The sequence below is a fragment of the Saccopteryx bilineata genome, chromosome 5 (assembly GCF_036850765.1).
Source record: "Saccopteryx bilineata isolate mSacBil1 chromosome 5, mSacBil1_pri_phased_curated, whole genome shotgun sequence".
NCBI lineage: Eukaryota > Metazoa > Chordata > Mammalia > Chiroptera > Emballonuridae > Saccopteryx > Saccopteryx bilineata.
The window spans coordinates 193,396,880-193,424,640 of NC_089494.1; the positions used below are offsets into that span (position 1 = coordinate 193,396,880).

Genomic DNA, 27,761 nt, shown 5'->3' on the forward strand with positions numbered 1-27,761 from the left:
TTATTAGATTCCTGTTGCTGCTTTGACAGATTACCACAAGTTTAGTGGCTTAAAACAGCATAATTTAGTATCTCACTATTCTGTGAGGTGTAGAGGCTCAGCTGGTTTCTCTACTCCAGGTCTCACAAGACCAAGATCAAGGGGTATGTCAGCCGGAGTTCTTATCCAACCAGGCTCAGCGAGGTTGTTGTCAGTTTGCAGTTCCAAGTGGTTGTAGGGCTGAGGTGCCTCTTTCCTTGTGTGCTTTTCAGTTTCTATAGGCTATCCACATTCTTGGGCTTTTGACCTTTATTCATCCCCAAAGTCAGCAACAACTCACTGTTCTATCTAGTTGATTAGTGAGTTTTTATAAATCCTTTTGTGAGGCTTAATGAGGAAACAAAAAGCTACTTCAATAAATCTGGTGCCATGAAGCTAAATATTTTGCTTATTTTAATGGCTGATCTTCTCATGGCTCTGAGCTATATCACAGTAGAGATTAGCATTTTCACAGTTTTATTTTTTCTCCACTAGGCTAAGATTGCAAGAACAGTATAACTTCATGGCCATTGACAAGTCAAAGCACATGACAAGCACTAGGACAAATGTCCAGATTAGTGTTAGGTACCATCACATGATATAGGTCCAGCTTTACTAATTATGATTATAATCTTTTTTAATGAGAGCAAATACTTGTCACATGGTTCAATGTTTGTTACTGACTCTGGAACAAAGGTTTTTATGGTACAGTCTTCTTTAAGTGCTGAGTAATTTTTCCCTGTATACCGTGTATATGATGCTAATTGAATGTTTGTGTGTTTGTTTGAGAAAGGGATCAAATTTATCCAAGAATAAATGAAATGTTTCAAGAAAACTTGGCTGATTTAAAATGACACTTTCTCTTAATGGAGAAAGTTAGTTCTTGTCCTAGGAAAAGGTTGATGTTAAAGAAAATGATTACTATTTCAATTATTCCATCTGCAAAATTTTCTTAAACCTTTCATGCCCATGAATTAAAATATATTCTATTTTTTATTTCAATTTATAGAAGTAACTTCAAGTTTCAAACAATTAAAATATTTAAACAGCTACAGAGGTGCATTTTTTTCCCATTTCTGAGGTCCTCCTGTGGAATTCCACTGCTGAGTATTCTTACTCTCCTACCACCAAATACCCCTTTTCTTGTCATTTAAACAACTCTGTAACCCAATTACTACTTAACACTTTGAACCAACTAGTTCTTTAAATAGTCTCAATTATTCCATATTTCTTTACTATATATTCGAGGTACAGGTATCTCTTTATTCCTATGCTAGTATGTCTTACTGAGTCTTTTATTTTTATGAGAGGAAGGGAAATAGTGAGACAGACTCCTGCATACACCCTGATGGTATCCACCTGGTAAACCCATCTAGGGCCGATGCTCAAATACTGAGCTGTTTTTAATGCCTGAGGCTGATGCACTTAGTCCAACGAAACCATCCTCAGCTCCCAGGGCCACACTCAAAGCCACTGGCTGCAGGAGGGGGAGAGGGAAAGGGGGAGAAGGTGGAGAGAGAGAAAAAGTGGAGAGGGGGAGAAGCAGATGGTCACTTCTCTTGTGTGCACTGATTGGGAATCAAACTCAGGACATCCAGCCCTGGCCAGTTTGCTCAGTGGTAGAACATCGGCCCAGCATGTAGATGTCCTGGGTTTGATTCCCAGCCAGAGCACACAGGAGAAGCGCCCATCTGCTTCTCCACCCCTCCCCCTCTCCTTCCTCTCTGTCTCTCTCTTCCCCTCCTGCAGTCAAGGCTCCATTGGAGCAAAGTTGGCCCGGGCACTGAGGATGGTTCCATGGCCTCTGCCTCAGGCGCTAGAATGGCTCTGGTTGCAACAGAGCAGTGCCTCAGATGGGCAGAGCATTGTCCCCTGGTGGGCTTGCCAGGTAGATCCTGGTTGAGCGTATGTGGGAGTCTGTCTCTCTGCCTCCCTGCTTCTTACTTTAGAAAAATACAAAAAGAAAACAAAGGAAAAAAAAAAAAAGAAACCAGGATGTCCATACGCTGGCTGGTGCTCTATCCACTGAGTCACTAGCCAAGGCCTGTCTTACTGACTTAAAAGTGTGTTTTAAGTGTGTATCAATCTATTAAAGCTATTTCTTAATCATTTTTATAAGCAAGGAAGACTCTGAGGGGATTGAAAAGATATTTAAAACTCAATCTCCAACTCTGAGCTTACATTTGCCAGTTTGTGAATTTTTTAAGTGCCTGCAAACATCAGACACATTCTCAATGAAGACTTCATGACAATCTTATTTGTAATTGTAATCACTACCCCTCACCCTTGCTGGTACTCCCAATTTCCCCTAACCCTATTACTGTATTTATTGTTTAATATTTTACACACTAGACCAGGGGTCCCCAAACTATGGCCCACGGGCCACATGCGTCACCCTGAGGCCATTTATCCTGCCTCGCTGCACTTCCAGAAGGGGCATCTCTTTCATTGGTGGTCAGTGAGAGGAGCACACGACGCTGCAAAGTCCAGCGTTGCTCACGTACAGTACTACTTCCGGTGACGAGGGTCGCACGCGTCACAGCTTTGGAAGCGCGTCATATGACACACATCCGGTCTGTGGCTGCGGTGCCCCACATCACCGGAAACAGTGTGAAATAACAGCGGACGTAGGAAGAAAGGCAAAGCACTATAACCATTACTACACAGTACAATGGCCCCCATACTCCCCCAAATGTACAACAACATAATGGCCCCTATAACCTCCCTTTGCCCAAAAGTCTCCCCCCCACATTACTACACACCATGTTTCCCCTATTATAAGACCCTGTCTTATATTAATTTTACCCCCAAAAGACGGGCTGTCTTATTTTTGAAATACTGGTCAGTCTGTTGATTTAAATTTACTTGTTCTTTATTTTAAATATTGTATTCCCATTTTGTTTTTTTACTTTAAAATAAGATATGTGCAGTGTGCATAGGGATTTGTTCATAGTTTTTTTTTATAGTCTGGCCCTCCAACGGTCTGAGGGACAGTGAACTGGCCCCCTGTGTAAAAAGTTTGGGGGCCTCTGCACTAGACTGTAAGTCCATGAAGGCAGAGGTTTGTTTGTTCTGATTACTAATGTATCACAAATGCTTAGAATTGGGCCTGGCATAGAATAAATCACTCATTAAATATTTTTTGAATGGGCGAGTATTATATACATGTATTTTACATATGTATAAAACAATTTACATATGTAGAACAAACAAGACACCTTTGAACTATAGCCAGAATCTGCCCATGTCTTACCATCTCACCCTGTCAAGCTGGTTCAGGGCCAACTGGCTTTTCTCTTCTGTACTGTCACAGTAGGCCCCTAACTAGTCTTCCTGCTTTCAGCTTTGCTCCTCATAGTCTAGATTCAGCACTGCAGCCAGAGTTGTCTTTTAAAGTCAGATCTCCCAACAGCTCAAAACCCTCACTCAGAGGAAGAAAGGTCATGGCTTAAAATAAGACTGTGATGATCTGCCCTAGTCCTCCCCCAAACTGTCTCCTGATTTTATTTCCTGCCTCTCTTTTACCTAATACCACTTGCAGGGTTCTAGCATTTTCTGTTTTCACTGCTTAGAGTGCACTTCCTCTTTCCTTCACTCTGCTCAGTTGTTACCGTATTAGGCCTCCCCTGAGCCCCTGAGTGTGTTAAATGAAACAACATTCCAAACTCCCACATAACTCTGCTGTATTTCCCTTTGCCCTGCTTTATGTTTCTTCATAGCACTTACGTTACTAATTGGTTTCATTGTCCCTCTCCCTTTGATTTGAACATGTTTCATAAAAGCATGAAGTTTCTTTTGTTCAGTGCTGTGTCTTTAGTGTTGAAGAATGTCAGACACTTAGAAAGCTCATGATAAATATTACAGATAGTGTGCGGTAAGTATACATTATGCATTCATGTGCTAAAAAATAGAAGCATTGCTAATTCTTATAATGAGGAAACTTGAGGGAGGCATTGTAATTACCAATATAAATGCAAGAACCATGAAAGAGTAAGGCAGTGTTTATTATATTTGGGTATCAGCAAATCAAAAGATAATAAAAGTAATAATAAAGTAATTATTATGAACGTTGTTTCTCACAGGCATGAAAAGGCATCTTCTTATTAGGCATGTTTGCACCCAGACTTCCCAACTCAGTGCTGTACGGGGTATTTTCCTGCAAGCCTCTGTAAGGGAGTTGAGCCATGAGTATCCTCTCATGTAGGAAGTCTTGCTATAAGATTACTTCAGGCTGGCAATACTAATGACATGTACCACACATTTCTGGGAAGGCAGACAAATTTTCGATTCTCAGTATGTTAGCACATAATTAATCAGTATAAAAAGAGGTGAGGAGAAATGTCATGCTGATAAATTGAGGTGTTTACTGCACTGTCAGTATATTTAAATAAAGATTCAGGAGATAAATTTTGACTACTTAAGTTTCAAATGTAGTATGCAGTTGTCAAAACCAATGAAGTAGAGGCCAGTCTACATACTCGCCCAGTGAGTGAGTCAAGAATACATCTTCTGTCAGAGGAATTGGATGTGCTTTGTCATAGAATGAGATAAATATAAAACACAGATTCCTCAATTACTTTTGCTTTTTTTAAAATTCAGTGAGAGGAGGGGAGGCAGAGAGACAGGCTCCTGCATGCACCCCAACCAGGATCCACCCAGCAAGCCCACTAGAGGGTGATATTCTGCCCATCTGGGCATTGCTTCATTGCATTCATTGCTTGGCAACTGAGCTTTTTAGCACCTGAGGCAGAGGCCATGGAGCCATCCTCTGTGCCCAGGACCAACTTGATCCAATTGAGCCATGGCTGCAGGAAAGGAAGAGAGAGAGAGAGAGAGAGAAGTGAGAGGGGGAGGGTGGAGAAGCAGATGAGCACTTCCCCTGTGTGCCCTGACTGCAGGAACATTCTACTTTTGCTTTCTGAGAACATGTCTAGTGATTCTTCCATTTGTACCATAAGGATTTAATTAATTTTTGAGGTTCTCTGAATATATGTCTCCCTTCCCATTATTTCTCCATTTTATTTCCTGAAAAGATTATCTATTGGATTTCAAAAATTGGAAGTAAATGATGAAACTGCTGTTTTTTTCAAAGACATTATCATAAACATAACTATTTGAGAATTTATTTTATTTGATGACATATCTTCACACCCAAGGGTTTAAGGTTTCAGTTTAGAGATAGAAGGCCAGTGGCCTCTTATCAAGGCTGTTGAAATGCTATTGCTTGTACCCTTAAATGGTAGGAGTTAAACCACACTTCTATATTTTTAAAATTTTATTTTTTAAATATTTGCCAATGTTTAATCTTGAATTTTATTTTATCCTTTATTTTCAGGTAGAGGTTAATTTGTTCTTTGGAAAGCAGTATGGCCTTATTTAACTTGTAGTTTACAAATACAATGACCAAGCAGTTTCACTCTGACATATACCTAAGGTACACTCCTGTACACGTACCCAAGGAGATGTGTACAGGTATGATCATCGCAGCACCGTCTCCAGGAAAAACCTGAACCAACCCAGGCACCCATCAGTAGGGGAGTGGATGAATAAACTATGGTAAAGTCAGAAGGAAATATTATACAATGAATAAATATAATATAATGAATTATACTCGCAATAAATTGCTTGCAGCAATAACTTTTTATAAGTTAAAGAAAACTCAAACATATGCAGTCACAATGGAAGCAGGAGAATGATGAGCAAAGAAGTCAAGATGCTGTAAACCACAGCTTCAAACAGAGAAAACACACCCATGAAATACATTCAGGCTCGCTTTGGATTAGTCACTGTAAAAAAAGAAACTACATTAAACAAACGGAACTACATTTTTCTCTTTATAGCTATTTATGTTTATAATATACAGGTATCAGAAATGGGTAGTCTTTAATTAGTTTTTAATCACCTCCAAACTTATTTTCCTCTCATGCTACTAGTCAAGTAAATCTTGACTCTACTAGTCAAGCTCTTTGCGCAATGGAAAATACTGCCATCATGAGCAATATACTACATGGATTATCAAAATATTAGAATATGATTTATTTCATTTTTAAAAATAAATTAATATGGAAAACTTCTCATGTCAAGAAATCTATTTCACCCTGAAAATTAGGGACCACATTGTTTATGATCAGTAAGACATAATAATTCTAATAATAAATAGAATGTTTTCCAAAACAGTTCTATCAAAGATTGAAATCTGAACAACTTTGGCATTGCTATCTATGGCAGCATCACTTATTTTAACATCCACAAAGGTGAAATGGCTTATATTAGAAAGCATTTCATTAAAACCACCACAGTATGCTCATAAAACCAAATCATTGAAGGTAAAGTAGAAGGACTTATTAATACTTATATAGCACTTACTATGTGTCAGCCACTGTTATAAGTACTTTACAATTGTCAATATATGTAATCCCCCCCACAACCCGGTGAGATAGTTAATATTACCATTTACAAATAAGGAAACAGAACTTGTTAAAGAGTATAAGGTCACACAGGTACAGTAGTCCATAACGGACTATTCATGGAGGATATGTTCCAGGAACCCCAATGGATGCCTGAAAGCACAGATAGTACCAAACTCTTTTTTCCTATACATACATACCGATGGTAAAGTTTGTAAGTTAGGCACAGTAGGATATTAATAGCAACAGCTAATAAACAGAGCAATCATAACAATACACTCTAATAAAAGTTTTGTGAATTGGTCTCCAGTAATTTTTATATTTTTCTGTCCAAACTTATTTCTGAATCTGTGAAATCATTCTTTACTGGCAGTGATTGGCTTGATGTCATTCATTTTAGGGGATCCCCTGGTAAAGTATCTATTGGCTCAATCAGAACACGTTTTCTCTTCATATCTTATACTCACAAATGTAATGCCTTTCCCATCTTAACTAAGTACTTATTATGCACTGTGGCCATAACTCTTGAGCTATGACAGCCAAACTAGCATGAATTCCTTTTTCCTCTTCACAATTTCAGGAGTAAAAGATTCATTTGTATCATAGATCTTAGCAACCTCAGCATACAATTTTTCTACCTACTGTTAAGAACTTTCATCTTTTTACATAAAAGAAGCACATGTGGCTTCTCTTTGGCATATCCAACTTGCCAGCATCATTACTCTTGTGCTTTGGGGACGTTATTAAGTAAAATACTTGAACACAAGCACTGTCATGCCATGGCAGTGGATCTGACAACCAGGAGCTACTGAGTGACTGACTGGTGGAAGCATCGACAGAGTGGAGATGCTGAACAAAGGGATGATTCATGTCCTGGTTGGGGTAAAGCAGGGTGCTGTGAGGCTCCATCACACTGCTCAGAACAGTGTGTGATTTAGAATGTAGGAATTGTTTGTTTCTGGTATTTTTCCATCTAATACTTTGGGACTGCGGTTGACTTCCAGTAACTAAAAGTGACATGGCAGGTAAGGCTGGGCTACTTTAATAGGTGGCAGAATGGATGCTAACCGGGAAGTAAGTCTTGAGCCTGGATTCTTGTGCTGTGCCACAAAGTGGCACTTTATGTGACTTTTTGTGTTTTCACTTCCTGCAGTGACATCATGTCATGCATACATTTTGTAACACTGACTAAGCATCTTCTGTTGCATCTCATTTGCCTCACTTTTCTATTTCTTATTCACATGCCTGGGTAAAGCAGCTGACTTATCTAAGTTAAGCCAATTTGTATTAATTTCAACTGGGTTGTTTTCATTTTCTTAGACATCTGTCTAAAAGATAGATTATGATTATTTGCATAGCAACTTTACTGTGTTTAGATATTAACAAAATAAACAAATCTTTGAAAATTGAGGAGAAACTTGTCATATATCTACCAGTAAATTTTAGAACATCTGTAGATGTTTGAGCTGTATACAAGGTAATTAGGCTTTTGTATGAGAGGCATATATCAAGTTTTAAACTCTGATATGTTAGCTATTATAAAGTGATATAGAAATAGTTATATAGAAAAGTTTTTCTTGAGTTTTTTTTTTTGTGAACAGATTTCTGATCACTAAGTTTAATGTCATTCATAGAGACCAAGGTAGATCTCTTGTATCAATTTTATTCAGATTAAGAGATTCTTGTTTTTAACAAAGCTAAAAATCAAATGGAAGATTCTGCTATGGATAAAAACCCACTGTCATCTTGATTTTGGACAAGATAATAAAATATTGAACTCGTTTTATGCAGTGAATAAAGCTCGTGATTTTTAGGATGTCTTGAATAAGTTAGGCATTCTTTAACATTAAAAAAAGTTAAGTGAAGAAGAAGCAATATTTCCAAACACATTTTATGAGGCCAACATAACCCTCATTCCAAAACCTGGCAAGGATGGCACAAAAAAAGAAAACTACAGACCAATACCTCTAATGAATACAGATGCAAAAACAAAATACTAGCAAATCGAATACAACAACACATTAAAAAAAATAATTCACCATGATCAAGTGGGATTCATCCCTGAATCACAAAGATGGTTCAACAAGCATAAAACAATTAATATAATAAACCATATCAACAAAACAAAGAACAAAAACCACATGATCCTATCAAAAGGTGCAGAAAAGGCATTCGATAAAATACATCATTTTATGTTAAAAACACTCAACAAAATGGGTATAGAAGGAAAATATCTCAACATAATAAAGGCCATTTATGACAAACCATCAGCTAACATCATATTAAATGGCAAAAAACTAAAAACTTTTCCTCTAAAATCAGGAACAAGACAAGGCTGCCCATTTTCTCTATCCCTATTCAATGTAGTGCTGGAAGTTCTAGCCAGAGCAATCAGACAAGAGAAAGAAATAAAAGGCATTCATATTAGGAAAGAAGAAGTAACAGTTTCACTTTTTGCAAATGATATAATCCCAAAGACTCCACAGAAAGGCTATTGGAAACAATAAACCAAAACAGTAAGGTTGCAGGATACAAAATTAATATACAGAAGTCTATTGCTTTCTTATATGCAAACAATGAAATTGCAGAAAATGAACTAAAAAATAATCCCTTTTATGGTTGCAACAAAAAAGTAAAATACCTAGGAATAAACATAACAAAGAATGTAAAGGACCTAAATAATGAAAACTATAAAGCATTGTTAAAGGAAATCAAAAAAGATACAATGAAATGGAAAAATATTCCTTGTTCTTGGATAGGAAGAATAAATATAGTTAAAATGACCATATTACCCAAAGCAATATACAAATTTATTGCAATTCCCATCAAAATTCCAATGTTATTTTTTAAAGAAATGGAACAAAAAATCATCAGGTTTATATGGAGCCATAAAAAACCCTGAATAGCCAAAGTAATCCTAAGCAAAAAAACAAAGCTGGGGCCATTACAATATCTGACTTCAAATTATACTACAGAGCCACAATAATCAAAACAGCATGGTAGCCTGACCTGTGGTGGTGCAGTGGGTAAAGCGTCAACCTGGAAATGCTGAGGTTGCCGGTTCAAAGCCCTGGGCTTGCCTTGTCAAGGCACATATGGGAGTTGATGCTTCCAGCTCCTCCCCCCTTCTCTCTCTCTGTCTCTCTCTCCTCTCTAAAAATGAATAAATAAAAAAAAATTAAAAAAAAACACAGCATGGTATTGGCAGGAAAAGAGACACTCAGACCAATGGAACATAATAAAGAGCCTAGAAATAAAACCACATATATATGGTCAAATCATCTTTGATAAAGGGGCCATAAGCATGCAATAGAGAAATAAAAGCCTCTTCAATAAATGGTGCTGGGAAAATTGGAGAGCCACATGCAAAATAATGAAACTCAACTACAGTTTGTCTCCTTGTACCAAAATTAATTCAAAATAGATCAAGACCTAAATAGAAGATCTAAAACATTAAATTACATAGAAGAAAACATAGGTACTAAACTCATGGATCTTGGCCATAAAGAACATTTTATGAATTTGACTACAAAGGCAAGGGAAGTGAGGGCAAAGATAAAGGAATGGGACTACATCAGACTAAGAAGCTTTTGCTCAGCAAGAGAAACTGACAACAAAACAAATAGCCAACTAAGTGGGAGATGATATTTTCAAACAACAGCTCAGATAAGGGCCTAATATCCAAAATATACAAAGAACTCACAAAACTCAAAAGCAGACAAGCAAACAATCCAATAAAAAAAATGGAAAGAGAACATGAACAGACACTTCTCCCAAGAAGAAATACAAATGGCCAACAGATATATGAAAAGACACCCATCTTCACTAACTATTAGAGAAATGCAAATCAAAACTGCAATGAGATACCACCTCACACCTGTTAGATTAGCTATTATCAACAAGACAGATAATAACAAATGTTGGAGAGGCTGTGGAGAAAAAGGAACCCTCATTCACTGTTGGTGGGAATGTAAAGTAGTACAACCACTATGGAAGAAAGTATGGTGGTTCCTCAAAAAATTAAGAACAACTACCGTATGACCCAACAATCCCTCTACTGGGTATATACCCCCAAAACTCAGAGACATTGATACGTAAAGACACATGCAGCCCCATGTTCATTGCAGCATTGTTCACAGTGGCAAAGACATGGAAACAACCAAAAAGCCCTTCAATAGAGGATTGGATAAAGAAGATGTGGTACATATATTCTGTGGAATACTGCTCAGCCATAAGAAATAGGATCATTTACGACAACACGGATGGACTTTGATAACATTATACTGAGTGAAATAAATAAATCAGAAAAAGCTAAAAACTGTTTGACTCCATACATAGGTGGGACACAAAATTGAGACTCATGGACATAGATAAGAGTGCAGTGGTTACCCGGGGGAGGGGAAGGGAGTGGAGGGAGGGGCCTAAAGAAAACCAAATAGAAGGTGATGGAGGATAATATGACTTTGGGTGATAGGTATACAACATAATTGAATGTCAAAATGATCTAGAGATGTTTTCTCTAAATCTATGCATTCTAGTTGATCAATGTCACCCCGTTAAAATTGTCTAAATAAAATTATAAAATTAAACAATAAAAGAGTTAAATGCTTAAAGAGCATAGAAAAGGCAAAAATGTCTCTTTTTTGATGGCCTATCTCAGTCTTTAGGAATTTTTTCTGAATAAAGTGTTAGAACTTAATATACCTGTATACTCTTGTTATTTTTACTGTGAAATATGCCTGAGAACATATTTTATTTTTCTTTTCAGATGACAGAAATGATGCTCAGGAGAGTAGTTTAAGAGACTTACTAAAAGAGCTGCCAGACACGCACTACCACCTCCTCAAGTTTCTGTGCCAGTTCTTGACAAAAGTAGCCACGCACCACGTGCAGAATCGCATGACTGTTCACAATCTTGCCACTGTATTTGGGCCCAACTGCTTTCAGTAAGTTAGTGGAGTTTTGCTTTAAATATTATCACATACCCCTTTTTCTTTAGCACTGCCTGAAATACTGGGATGTACTAATGTATATCAAAATGAAAATTCAACCAATTTATGTTGGAGAAGTTCCATCTCGCTATTGGGCACTTTAGCCTGTTTTTTGTTGGGGTTTTTTTTTTTTTTTTGCCCCAATTTTGAAGAAAGCAAATAATACCTTCTTATAAAACTATCACTTGTAGCCCTGGCCGGTTGGCTCAGTGGTAAAGCGTCGGCCTGGTGTGCAGAAGTCCCGGGTTCGATTCCCGGCCAGGGCACACAGGAGAAGCGCCCATCTGCTTCTCCACCCCTCCCTCTCTCCTTTCTCTCTGTCTCTCTCTTCCCCTCCCGCAGCCAAGGCTCCATTGGAGCAAAGATGGCCCGGGCGCTGGGGATGGCTCCTTGGCCTCTGCCCCAGGCGCTAGAGTGGCTCTGGTCGCAACAGAGCGACGCCCCAGAGGGGCAGAGCATCGCCCCCTGGTGGGCGTGCCAGGTGGATCCCGGTTGGGCACATGCTGGAGTCTGTCTGACTGTCTCTCCCCGTTTCCAGCTTCAGAAAAATACAAAAAAAAAATAATAATAATAAAAAAAATAAGAAAACTATCACTTGTAATATTTCAAACACCTTCCTTTAAAGTCCTAGAACTAAGTTTTACTTTTACCAGAAAGGGCATTAAAAAGCAAACAAAACAAAATATCTGATACATTGATTAGAAGAAAGAGAAGCAATATGATATATAGTGCATAATTTTTTTAATATTGATAAAGTTCAAAACATTGCAAATGGATGGAAAATTACAAGTAGACTATGTCAGTGACAGCAAATTTTAACCTCAGCTACATTTACTTATTTACTTTCTAGGAATAAGCTAGACTAGAAATAAACTAGTTTCTGTGGTGACTGCTACATCACTAGCCACAAGAACTTTTTTAAAGCTTTATATTTTATTTTCCCTGTTATTCTTTGTAGCTCTTTAGTATATGAAACATGATCTTACAGTGCAGGGATTTTGCTTTTAACTCTCCTGTTAATCCCCACAGATATCAAACACATTCCTTCTAGATATAAGGAGAGAAAAAGAGATCACTCACACTTTAAAAGCTCTCTGACATTCTTAGGAAGTTGTTGGGTTTTTTAAACACTGTGTCTGCTTATTATCCACTCCATTAATCTACAGACTCATTCAGCTGCTCAGAGCTAGTAATTTACAGTCCCAAGAACCACTGTCTAAATATAAACATATATCATAGTGGCTTCAGGGTTCCAGGACATTTGCAGCCTACGAGGGGGAGAAGTTCTACCTTAATAATGATTGCCTTTGTAACTTTACAGATTTAAATTTTAAATAATAGCATTTCATAGGAAATGTTAGGGTCTCATGAATAAATGTCTCAAACACAGGCTCCACTAATTTATCTTATTCAGAAGCCCTGTGGCAGTAAAAAAAAGTTTTATTTATTTTTACTTCTATCTGGAGAGTAAACACTGATGACTTATGTGTAAGAAGTAAAGGTAAGTGGAAAACTACTCAGCGATTTTGAAACCCTAGATTCCAGAAGAGGTGAAAATGAGCTTGTAAATAGAATGTTTATTTCATAATCCACATGCCTACCTCATGCTGATTTATTGGATTGGGCTTGATCTGGAATTTCTTTCTTTTGTCCTTTTTAAAATTAAAATTTTCTTTTAAATTTATTGTGATAACATAGAGTCAAGTGTCCTGTTTAATATAACACCCTCTCCCCTCAACCACGTGCCTCTCGTTACACCCCTTTGTCCCCCTCCCCGACCCCCACCCCCTCTTCACTCTGACATTTGCTGTCCTGTTATCGGTATGTATGTGTTATGTATATATAATTTCACTAATCCCTTCACCTTCTCTGATCCTGTCTCCTCATCCCCGTTCTCTCTGACAGCTGTCCCTCTGCTCCCTGTGACCCCGCCTCTGCCTCTATTCTGTTCCTCAGTTCACCATGTTCATTAGAGTCCACATATAAGTGAGATTATATAATATTTTTCTTTCTCTGCCTGGCTTATTTCACTTAGCATAAAAATCGTCAGGTCCAGCCTGACCTGTGGTGGCGCAGTAGATAAAGCGTTGTCCTGGAAATGCTGAGGTCGCCAGTTCAAAACCCTGGGCTTGCCTGGTCAAGGCACATATGGGAGTTGATGCTTCCAGTTCCTCCCCCCTTTTCTCTATCTCTCCTCTCTCTCTCTCTCTCCCTCTCCTCTCTAAAATGAATAAATAAATACAAAATACAATAAAAAAAGTCGTCAGGTCCATACATGCCATTGCAAAAGTTAAGATTTCCTTCTTTTTCATTGCTGCATAGTATTCCATTGTGTATATGTACCACTGCTTTTTATTCACTCATCCACTAATGGACACTTGTGCTGTTTCCAAATCTTGACTATTGTAAACAAAGCTGCAATAAATATGGGGGTGCATATCTTCATTTGAATTCGTGTTTTGAGATTCTTAGAATATATTTCTAAAAGTGGGATAACTGGGTCAAAAGGCAGTTCTATTTTTAATTTTTTGAGGAAACACCTTACTGTGTTCTACATTGGCTGCACAAGTCTGCATTCCCACCAACAGTGCAGAAGGATTCTCCCTCTCCAGCAGTTATGTGTTGATTTGTTAATGAGCGCCATTTTGAGAGATGTGAGGTGGTATCTCATTGTGGTTTTAATTTGCATTTCTCTGATGATTGTTGATGTTGAACATTTTTTCATATGCCTATTGGCCATCTGTATGTCCTCTTTGGAGAAGTGTCTATTCAGTTCCTTTGCCCATTTTTTAATTAGATTGTTTACCTTCCTAGTGTTGAGTTTTAGAAATTCTTTATAAATTTTGGTTATTAACTCTTTATCAGATGCATTGGCGAATATGTTCTCCCATTGTGTGGATTGTCTTTTTATTTTGTTAATGATGTCTTTTGCTGTGCAAAAGCTTTTTAGTTTGATATAGTCTCATTTATGTATTTTGTCCTTTATTTCACTTGCTTGTGGAGATATATCAGCAAAAATATTGCTGTGAGAGATATCAGAGAGTTTACTGCCTATGTTCTCTTCCAAGATTTTTACAGTTTTGCAATTTACATTTAAGTCTTTTGTCCAATTTGAGTTTATTTTTGTGAATGGTGTAAGTTTGTGGTATAGTTTCACTTTTTTTTGCATGTACCTGTCCAATTTTCTAAACACTATTTATTAAAGAGACTGTCTTTACTTCATTGTATACCCTTGCCTCCTTTGTCAAATATCAACTGACTGTAACGGTGTGGGTTTATTTCTGGGTTCTCTGTTCTATTCCTTTGATCTGTATGCCTCTTCTTATGCCAGTACCAAGCTGTTTTGATTACAAAGGCCATGTAGTATAACTTGATATCAGGAAGTGTGATACCTCCCACTTAGTTCTTAATTTTCAAGATTGCTGAGGCTATTCGGGTTCTTTTATGGTTCCATTGAATTTTTGGAATATTTGTTCTATATCTATGAGGTATGTCATTGGTATTTTAATAGGAATTTCATTAAATCTGTAGATTGCTTTGGGTAGTATAGACAGTTTAATCATGTTTATTCTTCCTATCCATGAACATGATATATGCTTTTATTTGCTTGTATCTTCTTTGATTTCTTTTTTCAATGTCTTATAATTTCTTGAGTATAAGTCTTTAAACCTCCTTGGTCAAATTTATTCCTAAGTACTTTATTTTTTTTGTTGTAGTAGTAAAGGGGATTGTTTCCTTAATTTCTCTTTCTGACAGTGTATTGCTGGTGTATAAAAATGCCACTGATTTCTTAATATTGATTTTATATCCTGCCACATTGTTAAATTCATTTATCAGGCCTAGTAGTTTTATTATTATTATTATTATTATTATTATTTAATTTTTATTCATTTTAGAGAGGAGAGACAGAGAGAGAGAAGGGGGGGAGGAGCTGGAAGCATCAACTCCCATATGTGCCTTGACCAGGCAAGCCCAGGGTTTCAAACCGGTGACCTCAGCATTTCCAGGTCGACGCTTTTCCACTGTGCCACCACAAGTCAGGCCAGGCCTAGTAGTTTTTGACTGAAACTTTAGCATTTTCTATGTACGGTATAATGTCATTAGCAAATAATGACAGTTTTACTTCTTCTTTTTCAATTTGGATGCCTCTTATTTCTTCTTCTTGTCTGATTGCTGTGGCTAGGACTTCCAGAACAATGTTGAATGAGGATGGTGAAAGGGGGCACCCTGCATTGTTCCTGATCTTAAGGAGATTACTTTAAATTTTTGTCCATTGAATATGATGTTGGCTGTGCATTTGTCATAGATGGCCTTTATTATGTTGAGATATATTCCCTGTATTCCCGTTTTGCTGAGAGTTTTGATCATAAATGGGTATTGGATTTTACCATATGAATTTTCTGCATCTTTGATATAGTCATGTGAATTTTATCTTTCATTTTGTTTATGTGATGAATTACATTCATTGATTTGAGAATATTGTACCAGCCTTGCCTCCCTGGAATAAATCCCACTTAATCGTGATGAATGATCTTTTTAATGTATTGCTGGATCCTGTTTGCTAATATTTTGCTGAGATTTTTAGCATCTATGTTCATCAGGGGTATAGGACTTTATCATTATGTAGTGACCTTATTTATTCCTTACTATAGCTTTTTTTCTTTGTAGTGTCTTTACCTGGTTTTGGAATGAGGACAATGCTTGCCTCATAAAATGAGCTTGGAAGTCTTCCCTCCTCTTGAATTTTTTGGAATAGCTTGAGAAGGATAGATGTTAGTTCTTTGAATGTTTGGTAAGATTCCCTGTGAAGTCATTCACTCCAGGATTTTTGTTTGCTGGGAATTTTTTGTTAACTGCTTCAATTTCATTTGTTATAATTAGTCTTTTAGGTTTTCTGATTCTTCCAGATTGCGTTTTGAAAGACTGTATGTTTTTTGGAATTTATTCATTTCACCTATGTTGTCCAATTTTTTGGCATACAGACCTTCTTAGCATTTCTTACAATCCTTTTTATTTCTGTGGTATCAGTTGTTACTTCTCTACTTGCATTTCTAATTTTATTTATTTGGGTCCTCTCTCTTTTTTCCTTGATGAGTCTGGTTAAAGATTTGTCAATCTTGTTTACCTTTGTAAAGAACCAGTTATTGGTTTCACTGATCTTTTGTATTTTTTTTTTTTTTTTTAGCCTCTATGCCATTTATTTCCCCTGTGATCTTTATTATTTCCTCCCTTCTATTTTCTCTGGGCTTTATTTATTGGTCTTTTTCTAGTTCTTTTAGGTGTGGGGTTAGGTTGTTTTTTGAGTTGTTTTTGTTTTTTTGTTTTGCTTCTTAAGGTATGCCTGTAATACTTTGAACTTCCCTCTCAGGACTGCTTTTGCTGTGTCCCATAGACTTTGGGTTGTTGTATGTTCATTATCATTGGTTTCATGGAAATATTTTATTTCTTCCTTATTTCATTGTTAACTCATTCACTATTTAATAACATGATATTTAGCCTCCAAGTGTTTGAATGTTTTTCAGTTTTTGTATTTTAGTTGATTTCTAGTTTCATGCCATTGTAATCAGAAAAGATGCTTGATATGATTTCAATCTTCCTAAATTTATTTATACATGATTTATGTTCTAACTTGTGGTCTATCCTAGAGAATGTATCAGGAGCACTGGAAAAGAATGAAAATTTTGCTGCTTTGGGGTGAAAGATTCTGAAGATATCAATTAAATCCAATTGACCTAGTGTACCATTTAAGGCTACAGTTTCTTTGTTAATTTTCTGTCTGGAGGATCTATCCATTAATGTTAGTGGTATATTAAAATCCTCTACCATTATACATAATATTGCTTTCAATCTCACCCTTTATGTCTATCAAAATCTGCTTTATATATTTAGGTGCTCCTATATTAGGTGCATAAATATTTACAATGGTTATATCCTCCTGTTGGTTGCTCCCTTTATCATTATGTAGTGACCTTATTTATTCTTTATTGTAGCCTTTGTTTTAAAGGCTATTTCATCAGATATAAGTAATGTTATCTTAGCTTTCTTTCATTTCCATTTGCATGAAATACTTTTTTCTAACCCTTTACTTTCCGTCTATGTGTATCTTTTGTTCTGAGGTGGATCTCTTATAGACAGTATATACATGGGTCCTGTTTTCTTATCCATGCAGCTACCGTATGTCTTTTGATTGGAGCATTCAATCCATTCACACTTAAAGTTCTTATTGATATGTACTTAATTTATTGCCATTTTATTCTTTAAACCTACAATCCTCTTTCTCTAGCTTTCTTTTTTTCTTTCCTCTTTTTACAGCAGGCCCCTTAACATTTCTTGCAGTACTGCTTTGGTTGTAATGAATTCCTTGAGTCTTTTTTGTCTGGGAAGCTTTTTATTTCCTCTTTAAATTTTAAATGATACCCTTGCTGGATAAATAATCTTGGTTGTAGGTTCTTATTTTTCATCATTTTGAATATTTCTTACCAATCCCTGCATGCCTCAAGTGTTTCTGTTGAGAAGTCAGATGACATCCTTATGGGGGCTCCTCTGTAGGTAATTAGCTGCTTTTCTCTTGAAGCTTTTAGTATTCTTTCTTTGTCTCTTAAATTTGGCATTTTAATTATGATGTGTCTTGATGTAGGCCTCCATGGTTTTTTTTTTTTTAATATTTTATTTATTGATATTTTAGAGAGAGAGGAGTGAGAGAGAGAAACAGAGAGAGAGAGAAAAGGGGGAGGAGCAGGAAGCATCAACTCCCATATGTGCCTTGACCAGGCAAGCCCAAGGTTTCGAACCGGCGACCTCAGTGTTCCAGGTCGACGCTTTACCCCACTGCGCCACCACAGGTCAGGCCCATGGGTTTATCTTTAATGGAACTCTCTGTGCTTCTTGAATTTGTGTGACTTTTTTCTTAATCAATTTAGGGAAATTTTCAACTGATTTCTTTAAAGAAGTTCTGTATCACTTGTTCATTCTCTTCTCCCTCAGGAACCCCTATGATGCAGATGTTGTTTCTCTTGATGTTGTCACAGTGGTCTTTTAGAGTTTCTTCAGTCTTCTGGAGCCTCTTTTCTTTTTACTGCTCTGCTTCTGTGCTTACATTTATCTTGTCCTCTAAGTTGCTGATTCAGTTATCTTCTTCCAGCCTGTTGTTGATTTCTTCTAGTGAAGTCTTCATTTCTGATATTGTATTTGTCATTTCTGACTGGTTCTTTTTTATGATTTCAATGTCCTTTTTGATGCTTGCTATATCTTTTTTAAAATTTTCATTGTGATCATCCATCATCACTCTAAGGTCCTTGAGCATCGTAAAAATCATTATTTTAAACTTTGCATCTGGTAATTTGGTTACTTCCTTTTCATTTGGTTCTTTTTCTGGGGATTTCTCTTGTTGATTCATTTGGGTCATAATTTTTTTGTCTGCCCATTTTTTCTGTGTATTAGGTAGCACTGTCTGACTTTGAAATTTGTTGTGGTGTCTTTATGAAGGAGATAGGCTCGGTGTTTCTGACTTCCAGGGCATCTGAGTCTTTGCTCTGGGAATGCTTTTTTGAGAGTAGTATTTTCCCTCCCATTGTATCTGAGTATTGAATGCAGTTGGTCCTTTCACTGGTGCAGTTATCCCTTCAGGCCGGCTAGCTCTAAGGGTAAACCCTGATCATGTGTATTAGACACTGTGCAGTGTCTGTCCTGTTGGGCGTATTTATTCTCCACAGTGTTTGGTGCCTACCAGACTACTTCTGTGGGTGTACTGCTCTGTAGCTAGCTGAGTCTAGTGTTGGTGCTATCTGCTACCCACTACTGGTTTTATTGGTTCTAAGTCTTCTTGGGTTGGCATCAACTGTTCTTTGTAACCTGCCATGGGCTACCTGTCTGGAGCTACTGCTCTGTTCGCTGTCTGTGTCTGCATTTCCTATGCCTGGGTAGTGTGTGGGGTTATCCTGTGTATAAGGATTACCTTTCTCCTGCTTAGAGATGACAGCAGCTCCATAGAAGCCCCAAGTGCCACAGAATTTTCTTCCATTTTTCAGCTGCATATTCTTCCCACAGAGCCTCTGTGGAAAGACTGTAGTGTGGACTCAGTCTGGCCTCACCCAACCAACCCCTATATAGGTTGCAAGCTTGTTGGGTTAGGACAGCTGAGGTTGGGAATAGAGTGCTAGTGGGATCCGTTACTTCAGCGGTCTCTTGGTCAGGAGCTCAGTTTAGGGATTGTGGCCCCTACTCCAGAGCCTAATTTTTCAGACACTGCTGGATACTCCAATTCTATTTCTTCCCAGTGAAGAGAGCAGCAGGCTCAGATTGGATTGGGCTGACAGTCCCCTCTGCAGAAGTTCTTCCAGCTGGGTAACCCCAGGTCTCAGGAAGGAAAACTAAGAGAGTCCTCCCCTGGGGCTGACTGTGCCCCCCAGAAAGTAGCTAAGCCCTCAACTAGACTGAACAATAGGCTTGCAGGGACCCATGCTTTATTGTCCGTGCTCCAAGCCTCAATCCCTTCCCTCTGTGGAACTTAGCCTAACAAGGCAGGATATCCAACGCCCAGGCTGGCTGACTGTAAAGCTTCTCCCTGTCCAGTGCACATGAGCTGCTGTGCCAGTGCTGATCACAGGGAGCAGAACTCACCTCAGCTGGGCCTGGTGTAATGAACCCTCCCTTAAGACACACCATCGGCAGGGGTATTTAGTTCCTGAACCGATGCTCTCTGCAGCTGGCCACTGAATGTGCCTTCCTTGAGCCTCCCTAGAGGGAACCTAGCACAGACCATTGGGGTCACTGCTTGTGACTGGCCCTCCACAACCTTCTTGGAGCTACAAGCAATTTTGAGTTTGTAGCTGCCATTGCTGGGCCCTGGTGCTCATGGAAATACCAAGCTGCACACCTAGGCTGGTTTTTACCCACACTGGTACTGAGAAATGCCACAAAAGGCCAAGGTTTCCTGAGCCCTGTCTCCTACAGCCTATGTCTACTGGCTGCTTGTTGGGCTTGGCCACTGAAATAAAACCTCTGGTAGATTCTAGAGCCTGGGGCATTCAGGGATTGGGAAGGATGATGGGTGAGCTCCCACCTCTTGGCCCTAGGTGTCAGTCTATGCAGAATTTTTCACAGACCTCAGGAGGGTGTGGCCACCAAGAGCCCAGTGGGTATGTCCTCTGATACACAGAAATGTGGTCTGCCCACAGTTTTTACAGTTTCTACAGAGGTTCTGGTGACTGTCCCTCACAGTGTCTCTCCCTGGACCTCCAACTTTACACTCCCCTCATGCAACTCTAGTTATCAGAGCTCTCCCTTGCCAGAACCCTGGGTAAGTGGCTATGAACAATATTTTCTGCACTGGCCTTTTAAGATGGAGCCTGCATCTCTGAGAGCTACATCTCTTTCTTGCAGACAGTAACCCTGGCTCTTTTCACCACTGAATGCTGACTGGGCACCTCTTCTAGGTTCTAAGGCTCTAGGCTGGGGCTTCTGGCCTGGGGCTGAGGACCCATACCTCTCAGGCAACCCTCCCTGCAGTGAGAGTCCCTTGGGACCCTCAGCCCCTCTCGCTCCTGGGAGCGGGGCAGCCCTTTCCGCGCCTCTGCCCTTCCTACCAGTCTCAGTGTGGCTTCTTCTGTGATCCTTGGTTATAGATTCCTCTTCATTTAGTCAAAAAGTTGATTTTTCAAGATGAGTATTTTTTAAATTACCGGTAATTTGTAATCCAGTTTGGTCCTGGAAGGCAGTTGGAACATCTTCCTCCTCCATCACCATGTTGTAATCTCGGGAATTTCTGACAACCTGCTTCAATTAGTCAAATATCAAATAAGTGATGATTTCTTATTATAGTCTACTAATTATTATACCTTAAAATTTTTATTGTGGTAAGATATACATAACAAAATTTATCATTTTAATTATTTTGAAATGTATATTCAATGGCAATAAATACATTCCTATCATTGTGATCTATTAATTGGTATGTATTTCTAAACTTATAAGTATAGAAGTCACTGCCAGGTCCTTTTCTCATTGAAATAGATTCTCTCTAAAACTTATAACAGTTGACTGAGCACTTACCAAGTACTGTACTGTCTCATTTATCTAATTGATTCTAAGTAGGCAGAAATGGTTATTTTGTCCTTGAAGTTTCTCTAACTAGGTCAAAGAACAGTAGACAGACACTTCAACTCTAGTGACCACAGTTAGTCTGGATATGTTAGAAGGACAATCAGTGGAAAGCCTGGCATTCAAGCACCAGATTCTCCATGAACCACTAAAAGACAAACAAAAGAAATACTTTTTTTAATAATTGAGGTGAATACATTGTATACTCAATATATAAGAAAGATTTTTTTCTAATAAATAAGGCAACATCCTCATGAAATAATAATTTTTGAAAGAATATACAATTTTAGATTCAAAATATTATCTGTGAAATATAGAATCAGAAAAATGAAAAGAAATTATACCAACAGCATATGCTTGGTGTTCTAGATACTGGGCTTCTAGGTGACTCTTAATTATTAGGTTTTCAACATGTACATTTAGGTTCAGGTTTATTAAATTTAGATGATTAGGTAGTATCAATGTGAAATATCAAGCAATATAGAGGTATGCAGAATAAAAATAAAGTATACTCCATTAGTCCTTCCCATACTAACCTCTCCTCTCTAGAGATAAAATGAGTAGCCAGAAGGTGTATATCCTTCCATCCTTCTTTCTGAATCTAGCCAGAAATCTATTTTAAATATAAATTGGATCCTGCTTGACTATATTGTGAAGTTTGATTGGTTTTATGGTAGCACTTGAACTTTTTCTGTGTGTGTGGGTGACAGAGACAGAGAGAGCGACAGACAGCAGACAGGAAGGGCAAGAGATGAGAAGCATCAATTCTTCATTGTGGTTCCTTAGTTGTTCATTGATTGCCTTCTCAAATGTGCCTTTCGGGGTTGGGGGGAGGCTACAGCAGAGCGAGTGACCCTTTGTTCAAGCCAATGACCTTTGGGCTCAAGCTAGTGACCATGGGGTGGAGTCATGTCTATGATCCCATGCTCAAACCAGTGACATTGCGCTCAAGCTGGATGAGCCCGCAATCAAGCTGGCAACATCGGGGTTTTGAACCTGGGTCCTCTGTGTCCCAGTCCAACACTATTCACAGCCGCCACCACCTGGTCAGAGAGCTCTTGAACTTTTAATATCAATGTATTATATATTTCATTCTTTTTCAAATGTTGACTAGTGTTAATTTGCCTTAATTTAACTATACCTCTGTGAATGAGTGCTGAGATTCATTTTTTTAAAAGACTAGAACAGAGTTGCAGTGTATGGTGCCAGGTCAGTATCAGAATTATTGGGGGGAACACTTCGTAAAGTATATGACTGTCTAACCACTGTGCTATACACCTGAGTTTACACATTCTATAATATACTATGACAGTGTTTTAATAAAGTTCTTATGGTATACTGTGGTACAGTAATTATTTTTCTATGAAAAATTTATCAAACTTTAGACTGTAAGCTATATATGTTATATATGATATTTTTCTAAGAAACTTGTGATATTTTTCTAGTTTCTAAGATAAGTAAAAATCCTTCTAAAGAATAGTATTCTGCCTGACCGGGCAGTGGCGCAGTGGATAGAGCATCAGACTGGGATGCTGAAGACCCAGGTTCGAGACCCTGAGGTCACCAGCTTGAGTGCAGACTCAGCTGGTTTGAGCAAAAGCTTATCAGCTTGAGCCCAAGGTCACTGGCTCAAGCAAGGGGTTACTTGGTCTGCAGAAGGCCCGCAGTCAAGGCACGTATGAGAAAGCAATCAATGAACAATTAAAGTGTTGCAACGTGCAACGAAAAACTAATGATTGATGCTTCTCATCTCTCCGTTCCTGTCTGTCTGTCCCTGTCTATCCCTCTCTCTGTCTCTGTAAAAAAAAAAAAAAAAAAAAAAAAGAATAGTATTCTTAGATTAGCAGTAATTTCTTTTCTTAATGAAGTGGGAAATAGGACATTCTTCTTACCTCAGTTGTCTTAGTTTTCACTTTCTTTTTACATGTGGTACAAGCTTTTTACAGTATTATATATACTTTTTAATACTTAAAATTTTTTTCTTGTCCAATGAAACTTGTAAATACAAACCAACTTCTTAAACTTAGTACTTGTAACATACAAATCTTGTTACTTCCTCAAATTGCCTTGGCCCTACCCACCTGCAGACTAATCTGCCACCACGGCCTGACCTTCCACCTGCTTGAAGAATGCTGGGTCCTTCTCTTTGTCTGCTGCCTTGCAGCTGAGTCAGCCAGCCACCTGTCCAGAGTTCCTGGTTTCCCCAATCAATTTTGGACCCAGAAATAGGATCTGAATTTCTGATGGCCTGCCAGAGGGGCTAGACACGTAACCTGGGAAGTCTGGAACAGTTAAATCCCTTTGACAATGGGATACAGGAGTCAGGAAGAAAGTAGGTATATCTCTTCTTTCTCCTGCCTATGGAATGGATACTCTGTCCATGGCTTATCCTGTAAGCCCACCTGTTGAATTCCAGATTTCCAGACAGAGCGTCTGTCAGGCAAACTGTTGTGAGCCATTAGGGTTCTTTGTAAAATAGCTATGTGCACTTTGCATTGTTTCACATTCCTACTTGCCTCCTTGTCTCACCCGTGCTTCCTGTATTCCTACTCCCAAAATAATGCACCAGGTTCCTTGTCCTCGGCTCCTTTCTCTGTTTTCTTGAGAGTGTGTCTAAGGTAGTGTGTACCAGATATAGCCGATTGTTTAGGATATGGTGAGGTATGTTGTACTTTAAGAATTTAAAGGGCGCTGGCCCGTTGGCATGTGGATGTCCCAGGTTTGCTTCCTAGTCAGGGTACTCAGGAGAAGCGCCCCTTGGCTTCTCCACCTCTCCCCCTCCATCTTCTCTCCCTTCCTTCTCTTCCCCTTCTGCAGCCATGGCTCAATTGGTGTGAGTTGACCCCAGGCATGGGCCCCGGGTGCTGAGTATGGCTCCATGGCCTCTGCCTCAGGCACTAAGAAGAGCTTGGTTACAACTGACCAATGCCCCAGATGGGCAGAGCATCGCCCCCTAGTGGACTTGCCAGGTGAATCCTAATCATGGCACATGTGAGAATCTGTCTCTGCCTCCCCTCCTCTCACTGAATAAAATAATAATAATAACAACAACAACAACAATGTTGACTATGCATGATTTTTCTTTTCACATGCTGACATTGGAGCCTAATTTTCTCATAAACAGCAACTTTATTCTGTCAACCAGTGGTTGTTGGCACCAAATTAACACCAACAAAGACTCCCAATTTCGTGTGTGGTAAAGAAGGAAACTTTATGCAATGCAAAACAGCTCAACTGAGATACAGCACAGCTGTAGAATAGCTCTGTGGCCAGGTAGCCCTTTGGCCAGGCCCCTGTCTAGCTAGACAGCTATGCTCAGCTCAGCTCCGCGATAGTGTGGTCAGCTCTGATCCTTGCTGGTCTGCTTTGTACCACACTGCACTGCTCCATAACAGTCTGCTTTGCTCTGCTCTGGTGAGACACCTTCAGTGTTTTGGCTCAGCCAGGGAGAAGCAGTCTTCATTCTTCAGTGGAAAGAGCAAGTGTGCTTCCTGAACCAGAAGGAAGTTGAACTGAAGTCCTTGCCCTGCTCCCCAATTGGTCCATCTCAATGCAAATGAGGACTCCAACTCCTAGCAGTTTGCCCCAAAAGTCACTGTCTTGATTGATCAGAATAGAGCCACTCTGATTGGCCAGAGCTACATAGCTTTGATTGGATGGGGAAAGCCTCAGTTTTGTAGGTTAAAATAAAATTTCAGGAACTTCTTTATAAGGTCTGGCCCAGATAGCAGAACATAGTGCAAGCAGGCAGTCAGTCACAGATAGGCAGTCTGGTGCCAGCTTCTCTGTGAAGTGCAGTTTGGGTGACAGGCCCCTGAGCAAAAATGGCTGCTCAGCTCTGGGTTTGTTTTTGTTGTTGTTGCTGTTTTGTATTTTGAAGTTAGAAGTGGGGAGGCAGTCAGGCAGACTCCCGCATGCGCTGGACCAGGATCCACCCGGCATGCCCACCAGGGGGTGATGCTCTGCATCTGGGGCATTACTCTGTTCTGGCTGGAGCTATTCTAGCACCTGACACAGAGGCCATGGAGCTGTCCTCAGTACCCAGGCCAACTTTGCTCCAATGGAGCCTTGGCTGCGGGAGGAGAGAGAGAGAGAGAGAGAGAGAGAGAGAGAGAGAGAGAGAGAAAGGAGAGGGTGAAGAGTGGAGAAGCTGATGGGTGCTTCTCCTGTGTGCCCAGACTAGCAATTGAACCCAGGAACATCCACAGACCTTGCTGATGCTCTACCATTGAGCTAACTGGCCAGGGCTCAGCTATGTTTTTAAAATTTGAGCCCAGTTTGCCACTAGGAACCCTTCTTAGTATGTGTCTTTCTAAGGGTTCACAAATGTATTATACTTTCCAATATTACTATATGACTCCTTTGAATTTGAAGGTGTCTTTGACAAAATAGTCTTCAAACTGAGGCTAATATTAGAAAAACCTAAATATTTGTATGTACTATTAGAATTAATTTAAAAATCTATCTGTTAAATGACACTGATGAAGAAACCAGACTCCCTAATGACTTTAGCTCAGATTTTTCTTTCTTTGGTTGGTAGTTAATATTCCTAACACTGTGTTAAACACATTGTGCACATTTAGTTTCCATCATTGAATAATATCAAGAATATCAAATTTTAATATCTAATAATTAAAACAAACATGTTAATTGCTATGATAAATAAGCCCTTCATTTCTTTGATTTCTTTGCCTTATGTCTGTAGATCTTATCCTTTCAAACAAGTATTTCAGTGTTAATCATTAAGGTAATGAGTAATGTAACTACTTCCAAAGGTTAAAGAGATAAATCAATTTTTTATTTTGAGTGATAAATCTTCCAAGGTGTTACATTTTTGCCCAGTGGCCATGTACAAAAGGTTTTAAAGCTGCTGTTGGACACCTTCAAACCTTCCAGGAAAATAGCAGAGTAAGTTAATGGTTAATGGTACCAAATCACTAACTCATAACCTTTAGTTATGAATTATGAGTTATGCGTGATTGTTTTGTGTGTATGTGGACATCGGTAAATATCACTGGGGAACAAAATTTTTGTTGCATCCACAGAAACACTTGTTCTTACCTAATTCGAGTGTGCTGATCTCAAATCTGACATTAGTTTTTCTCTATAAGCTACAGTTATTTTTACAATTCAAGATTTTAGGTTTTGGCCTCCCAGTGCTTACTGTAGGCTGTGTTGTTACACTGACTGTACAGAAAGAGGAGGCAGAGTAAACCCACCCATCTACACCTCAGCCCTGGCCCTTTGCCTGGTCTGTATTGTGAATGGGGGGACATGGGGTTCGGGGAAAAAAAAAGATTTTAGGTTTTCATCTTATTGTAAAATTTTCAACATTTAGTTTAACATAATGAAGTAGAATGTCTTCTTGGGCATCATCTTTGTGAAAATATAATAATTTATATAATGCAGTAAATACACTAATACACTAAAGATATGATTGCATCAGAATTTGTCTACAATTTCAAAATAGAACATATTAAAACACTTATTTTAATCATAAAATTTGCGCAAAACTTATTTAAATTCTATTCAGGCAAAAATTTGCATTTGTAGCTCTTGAGTTTGTGTACTTGTTGAGGACAATGTCTTTTGATGCTCAGGCAGTAGTCTGCTCATCACTAACAAGATTTTCAGGAAACTTACCAAGGTGACTGTTCAGGAAGTGAATCTTAGCCCTCATGTTCCATCCAATGTATGGAAAGCCAACAGCATCCTTTGAACCAGAAGTTCATAGTATTCTGCTTTTTTGTTGCCAAGGAAGTTCTTTATAACTGCCACAAAAGACTGCCATGCTGCTTTCTCCTCTTTATTCATCTTCCTGGCAAATTCTTTGTTACGTATGAGGGTTCGAATTTGAGGTCCATCGAACAAACCTGCTTTTATCTTCTCGAAAGACAAGGCCACATATATAACAGAAGGTGTCAGGACTATTCTTACATTTATGCCTACTCGAAGAAGCCATGATTCAATCTTAAAACAAAATAAGAGGGTGTTTTGCCTGACCTGTGGTGGCGCAGTGGGATAAAGCGTCGACCTGGAACACTGAGGTTGCCGGTTCGAAACCCTGGGCTTGCCTGGTCAAGGCACATATGGGAGTTGATGCTTCCTGCTCCTCCCCCTTCTCTCTCTCTCCCCTCTCTCTAAAAATCAATTAAAAAATCAATAAAAAAAATAAAAAAAAATAAAAAATAAGAGGGTGTTTTTATCAGATAATAATTTTTTACATTTAAAAACAACTACAATTATG

The 27,761-nt window shown here is 38.7% G+C and overlaps 1 protein-coding gene and 1 non-coding gene across 6 annotated transcripts in view; both read left to right on the top strand.

The window, feature by feature from the left end:
* FAM13A (family with sequence similarity 13 member A) overlaps positions 1-27,761 on the top strand; it is a 315,289-nt gene that overhangs the window by 55,201 nt on the left and 232,327 nt on the right. For 4 of the 5 annotated variants that reach the window (XM_066279160.1, XM_066279162.1, XM_066279161.1 and 1 more), the window contains one exon: positions 11,194-11,371. The exons of the other annotated variant lie outside the window; for it this stretch is intronic. In XM_066279160.1, the coding sequence (XP_066135257.1) occupies positions 11,194-11,371 (178 nt within the window). The remainder of the gene's footprint in view (positions 1-11,193; positions 11,372-27,761) is intronic. 5 annotated transcript variants of the gene reach the window in all.
* On the top strand, positions 26,662-26,792 carry LOC136307264 (small nucleolar RNA SNORA51). Its single transcript, XR_010725922.1, has one exon. It is a non-coding gene; the product is annotated as a small nucleolar RNA SNORA51 (small nucleolar RNA).